A 6,650-nucleotide genomic window follows, 5' to 3' on the forward strand; every position below is an offset into this window, starting at 1 on the left:
GATGTAAGACGCTTGTAAGGAATATTAGCGGTTTTGCGAGAATGACAAATGTGAGTGTACTTGCTTGTATTAAAAATAAAATAACATTTTATATATCTTTTTAAATGTCAAAATGTGATATTGTTATGAGATTTTTTTCTTCCTTTAATAAATACTGTAATAGAATACACGTGTACCGTTGTATTTAAATAAATAATTAAAATGAATTGATAAAACTGTGACTACTTGATCCCGAAAAGTGACAGATTGGGTCCCGACTGATGGGAAAAGATCGCAAGGCAAGTCGAGGGTGCGACGATCCGACGAACTGTCGGCCTTCGATAAGGTTTGGCAACAACTGACGGGGAATAGAAGTGGTTGGAAGCTTTTGCCCAGAAGTGGGACCTGAAAAAAAAACAAGGTTTTCACCGCAATACGTGCACTTTGTAATGTATTCTTTTGAAAAAAAGGATTCTTTTAAATTCATGGTTTTATTTTGCCATGCATAAAAGAATACTAAATGCATTTGCAGATACGGTTTCCAATCCAATTGCGATAGTGTTGTATAGTGTACCACTCTTGTATGTACACATGTACCTAAGTTGTACGTGATAGTAAGTGCGTTTGCGGTTCGGGAATTAGGATGCCACAGTCACGTACACTTGTCACACACGTACACTTGTCACACACGTACACTTGTCACACACGTACACTTGTCACACACGTACACTTGTCACACACGTACACTTTTCACATAAAAGGTACAAATCGAATTCAATAACTGTTTTATATTGTCCTTTATAAAAGAAACTAGTCTCCCACCCCGGCTTCGCTCGTGTTAAAACATAATAAATTATGCACTTCTTCAGGAATCACACAATCAAATTGGTGAAAACCACATGAAAATCTGTGTTTTGTAGTTTTTGAGTTTATCGCGAACAGACAGATAGACGCGATAGAGGACTTTCTTTTATAATAAACGTGAGGATACATAGTAGATTACTAGCCTAAGTTTGAAATAAGTTTGTATTATTTGATGTAAAATTTAGGGAGGGTGATCACCTAAATTCATTGTTTATCGATCACATGCCATCTATTACAAAATCAAAATCAAATCATTTATTCAGAAATTAGGCCTTCACAGGCACTTTTTCACGTCATATTCTAAATTAAATTATGTTTACCAAAGCTACAAACTACTAGCATTTCGGAACGACCACTGCTGAGAAGAAATGCCGAAAGAAACTCATTCAAACAGTGTTGGTCCCTATTATGCCAGAAGGGCTTACCATTTTTTAAATATAAATTTATGTATAATTTTTTATCAGTAATATAACAATGTAAGTACACAATAAAGTACATGGTCAAAAGGTATATTGAAACATATTATGATTGTGAAAGTACTGATGAAAGGAAAATATATATACCTATATATATATATGTATAATTAACCATTAATTCCTATATGAATTCACTAATTGAAATGAGTGAATTAAACATTTATAAAATAGCCTTGCCTGTCTGTATGAACACGATAAACTTAATAAATACAAGACGAATTTTTGTTTCAAATATAAACCCAGTCATACGCAAATTTTTGGGCAATCGTGTAAAATTTGATATGTAACTTTGGAAACCTTCTGGCCACCTAGCGGTATCAGCTGACACTAAATATCGTAGCACCAGCGTCGCGTAGCACTGCCGAGAGCACCCGCGTCTCGTAGCACAGCCACGACCTGTGCTGGGTTTTTCTTGACAATTTTTCGAACGGTATTGTAAGTAAAGACGTAAGATGGTAGTAGTAGTAGTTTTATTTTAAAGAATTTAATTATAGAGCCATTCCCGTTGCTTAGTCGCGCTTCGTCATTTTGATATCCGTCTACCTTGGATTTAATACGGAGTACCTACTAATTCCATGCCGTCTACAGACAACGCAAAACAACGCAGAAATTGTATGAGCCTCAACGCTCGTCAGTGTCAAAACCGATAAAAATCAGCGAACACTGATGACGATGAGATGAGAGAAAGATCATTGAGTCCATGTCCGCTTCCATATATTATAAATGCGAAAGTCTATCTGTCCGTCTGGGCTGATTTTGATGAAATTTGGAATTTAGGATAAAGCGGGTGGCGGCGCGGGAGCGAGCAACAGCTAAATAATAAAAATATAAAACAAAGTGATATTTTAAAAATGTGTCAAACTATGACTTGACGAAGTCAAGACACCATGTCCGGACACACGGTGTCCGCGAAATGCGCCACTTCGTTCTTAATAGAGTTATAGAAAATGGTAAAAATTTTATTATGATTAAAGTGTCTCTCTTTGAACTTTTTTTTTTTATATTTTTGTAACTAATGCACTATACAGGACGGATATTGATGAAATTTGGCACAGATAGACTATGAAAGGCAAAAATTAGCGAACAGCTCAGAGAAATCGTTTATTGGTATGTACAGGGAGCTTTTTACTACTGCTGAATAAGAGACAAGGAAAACGCTCAGATGAGAGTGAAAGAGATGGAAATAAAACAAGCTTATAATAAAAAATCTATGTCAAACTATGCCACTCCAGCATGAGCTCGCACTCCACGTCATACGGCTTCAGCGGGTCGATCTGCAGCTTCACGATGTCCACCACGTCCGGACATATGGTGTCCGCGAAGTCCGGCACTTCGTCGTAGTACTCCACCGAACTGAAGAGATACTCGCTGGCTCGACGTCCCTTCACGTCCTTTTTCTTTTTGTGCTGGTTTTAAGGTTTTTAAGTTAATACAATATATCTATCTATATATAGTAGAATATAAATGAGAGCGCTGTGTTTACTTGGCTGGTAAAACTGTTTCCTGATTGAGTATTGCCACAGATATGAGAACATTGTATCTGTGGGTATTGCAATGGTCCAAATTTGTAGACTGTAATTAAAGGGCGCATACTTACATCACATTTTGATCAATTATATTTATTTATTAGCGAAAACTAAAAACAAATGTATCCGTCCTCTTAACATAATTTTCCTAGCCGCCGTAGGAATTCCAGGATTATTTATTAAAATCACAGCCCACGTTTTAGACCAAGTTCGGCTTAGCGAGTCATATCCGAGCTCATGCCAACTGACTGATGTCACCGTGGGACTGACATGGTGTCATCGTCGACGGACGTCATCGTGGAGGACATCATCATAAAGATTTTTTTTTTTTTGGATTATTCCCTCGTTTTATTGAGGAGGCAAAGGGTACTAGCCCATACAGCCAAGTCTTTGATGAGTAGAAAATTGATTTTGACAAACTACGTTTTTTCTAATACCGGACAGAATAAGTCTAACCGGATGGAATAGCAATGTGATTGAAGGCTGATTTAGATATAAACGTGTATTGTAAATCTAGGAATTTAAGGAATTACTTCTCATCCTGGATACTCTACGGGAGCAGTGAATTCATTCTCGGAATTTAAATCGAAATTCTTATCCTGGATACGGGAGCAGGCACATCGTATTGGAAGAAATAACTAGAATATGTTTAACCATGAAAGTGGTGATTTAGTGACTTCGATAAGTGATGATAACCTTAATTAATAACTCCTTCCGAGGCGCAAGTGACCACAAACAGAGACAATCACCACTGCGGCATTGTTATCAAGTCATTCCTTTTTTCCCCAGAGACATCGTATTATGTGAATTACAATAGAAAAATATCAAAAGACAAAGAAAATTATAGACAACAAAATGTAGCCACATGAGATAGAACTATAAGGTCGCGGTAAGCGGCCCTTGTAAGAAAGCACACGATGAAGGACAAAATATATTAACACTATGGCCGTTTCTCTTATCGATCGAAACGGAAAATATGACGTTGTCTAAAATCTTCTCTATAACGCGTAAATACCTTAACTTTAGGTGTGGTAGCTGCATTCACTATTTCTAAATTATCCTTTGTTGTAACATCGAGTTTCAGTTTAACTTCATCTGACTCAATTGTTTTATTATCTATGACCGTGGCTAGCGTAGTATTAGCATTAACTATTGTTGCATTAACTGTGGGTTCACATTTTTCAGGAATCAAATCTTTTTCGTCCACGGGGATCTCGTCAGCAGACACAAATTGGATCCGAGACGCATCATTGGCCAGCATCTTTTTATACCTTTTCACTTTATCCGCAAATGTTTCTTTACATTGCCCCTTTCCACCGTCCAATTCTACATCTTTCAAGTGAGATATATGAAACTCGTAATCATTTAGATCATCTAAAAATCTTCTTGGCATCGATTCGTCAAATTTTCGTATCACACCCTGTTGTGTGTCCAATTTCTCTTCACTGCTTACAATTGTTTTATCAACATCCGCACTCACTAGTATCAAGTATGTAATAATGTACACAAAAATATACATTTTATATGAACCGTTCGCATTCCTCGGGTTCGTATCAGATTGTGAAATGGGATTTTAATTGAATTTTGTTTTGTCGTAGTTAACGGAGCGTGCGCGTGTGTATGGCCGCGGAAGCTAATATAAAACAATTGAATATCTTAAACTAACTGTGTCCTGATACTTCACACCTATGAGATTCACGAGAAACACATTTTCGTTTCGTACTAACTTTATTACATAACTGAATAGGACACACAAACAATAGATAACATCAATGGGATACTTATCCCGAAGAGATTTCTTCCAGACAAAACATTGAAGATCTGAACCAAAAATCAAAATGTCTGAAATATTCTTCTGTCGTTCACACGATCGTTCGTTGTATATCGAGCCGCAATACTGTAGCATACCAGCATTTTGAAAGTTCAAATAGAAAAAAAAATATATTAAGTAATAACTAATATAATTAGATCCACAGGCGAGCATCTTAACCATTACACCACCACCGCTTCATGTGATACTTACCAATAAACCACAACGAAACAAAACACACAAAGGTTGGCGGGAAGAAATTGAATTTGCAATAAGTCCGCCTTTACGAGAATATATGTTTGAATACCTGTATACTATATACTAATACATATATGTTAATGGCTCCTTTGTAAATGGCGCAGTAAAGAGCTCATCTATAATTCTATCAAAATCTAGTAATTGTAAACAAGAATACAAGCGAGACCGCCCATTAGCGTCGCTAGCAGATCGTTATCTTTACGCTAACTAATCCATTCAACTCACAACTACCCTCCAAACACTGGGAAAATACTTCAATCATAAGGTTAAAATAGCTTTCGTCGGCTGCAGTAGAGCGCGCGTCAGTCAGAAAAGAAAACAGTTGTTGATGTTAAATTTCTCCTTATTTCCAAAAATATTATTATAGTGATAAAAAAATTAAGAAACCCCCTCCGAAGTTGCTGGCATCATTTCATTTGCTAGAAAACAGCTGACGGTTTTAAAACGGCTGAACTCACATTATTCAAACGTAGTTGAGAACACTCGGTTAAATTGTATATACTAGATCAAAATCAGTGCAATCGCCAAGGACAGACTTACAGACACACAGTCACGTGACGCCTTCTGAACTCGGGGTTTAAAAAGAAGTATAGAAGTATATAGCACACAAGCGCACTAGATGCAAAAGCATTATGTAACAGTCAACCTTTGGATCCAAGATTTTATTGTATTTGTTTTGAACATAAATAGTATTGAAAGAGTTATATTTTAAAAAATCCATTACTATCATAACATAGTATAAAAGTCGACCTCCGCGACGGATTTTAATGCAGTTTCCACTGTTGTTTGAACAATTTTTTCCCTAAGGTTTATATATAGGCTAGCGGCCTGTCCCGGCTTCGCTCGGATGAAAACATAATTAATTATACCTACACCTATACCTTCCTCAGGACCTGTGCTATCTGTTGGTGAAAACCGTATAAAAAATCCATGCAGAAGTTTTTGAGTTTATCGCGAACATACAGATACTTTGTTTTATAATATGTAAGGACAAATAAATCCGCGCGAAGCGGGAAGTATCGCTAGGGCCGTTTCCAAACTGACGCGCGCTCTACAGATATGAGCCACCCTGAGCTTCAATTAACCTCCCTCCCCGCAGGGGTTGAAAACAGCCCAATTACCTCCCAGCAAGACCTCACCCTTTAATAAAGGCCTCGTTTGCCCAATCCGAAATAAAGACGGGTAAATAATCACAATTTTGAAATGAAAAGCCACAAATTAGCATGTTGTTTGAATAAATTGACGGATAATGCGACTTCGAGACCTCTGCTTGTCTGTTGTGATACTTTTCGGCTATTTATTTTATATTTCGGCTATGTTATTTTAGAATTTTATATCTTAACATCTAAGCATTTTTGAATGTGATTAGAAAAACAACAGATTTTAATTACCCGTTGTATTTTAGGTATTTAAAATACTTAATTGCGATGCGTGATCAACGCAAATATATTGTTTTGAGTGCACAATCGTTGAACTCTTCAGTAAAGTAACTTGCACACATCAATATGGTTGCCCTTTTCATACATCATTTTAGTTTTAAATGTATAATCTATACTATTATTATAAAGAGGTAAGCGTTAGTGAGTTTGTGATTTTGTGAGTTTGTATGTTTGAGGCGGGTAATCTCCCAATTTCAAATTTTTCAAAAATTATTTCACTATTAGAAAGGTACATTATCCAAGATTGCTATAGGCTATGTTTTATTTCAAAATTCCCACGGGAGAGAAGTTCCAGGCA

The 6,650-nt window shown here is 36.6% G+C and overlaps 1 protein-coding gene across 1 annotated transcript; it reads right to left on the reverse strand.

Annotated features, from left to right (window-relative positions):
- Positions 1-2,517: 2,517 nt before the first annotated feature.
- Positions 2,518-4,483, reverse strand: LOC128670368 (uncharacterized). The gene is made up of 2 exons (XM_053745977.2): positions 3,861-4,483; positions 2,518-2,725 (listed from the first exon to the last, which is right to left on the reverse strand). The coding sequence occupies exons 1-2, from the start codon at positions 4,362-4,364 to the stop codon at positions 2,528-2,530; spliced, it is 702 nt and encodes a 233-aa protein (XP_053601952.1). The 5' UTR covers positions 4,365-4,483; the 3' UTR covers positions 2,518-2,527.
- Positions 4,484-6,650: the final 2,167 nt, after the last annotated feature.

The sequence above is a fragment of the Plodia interpunctella genome, chromosome 5 (assembly GCF_027563975.2).
Source record: "Plodia interpunctella isolate USDA-ARS_2022_Savannah chromosome 5, ilPloInte3.2, whole genome shotgun sequence".
Classification (NCBI taxonomy): domain Eukaryota; kingdom Metazoa; phylum Arthropoda; class Insecta; order Lepidoptera; family Pyralidae; genus Plodia; species Plodia interpunctella.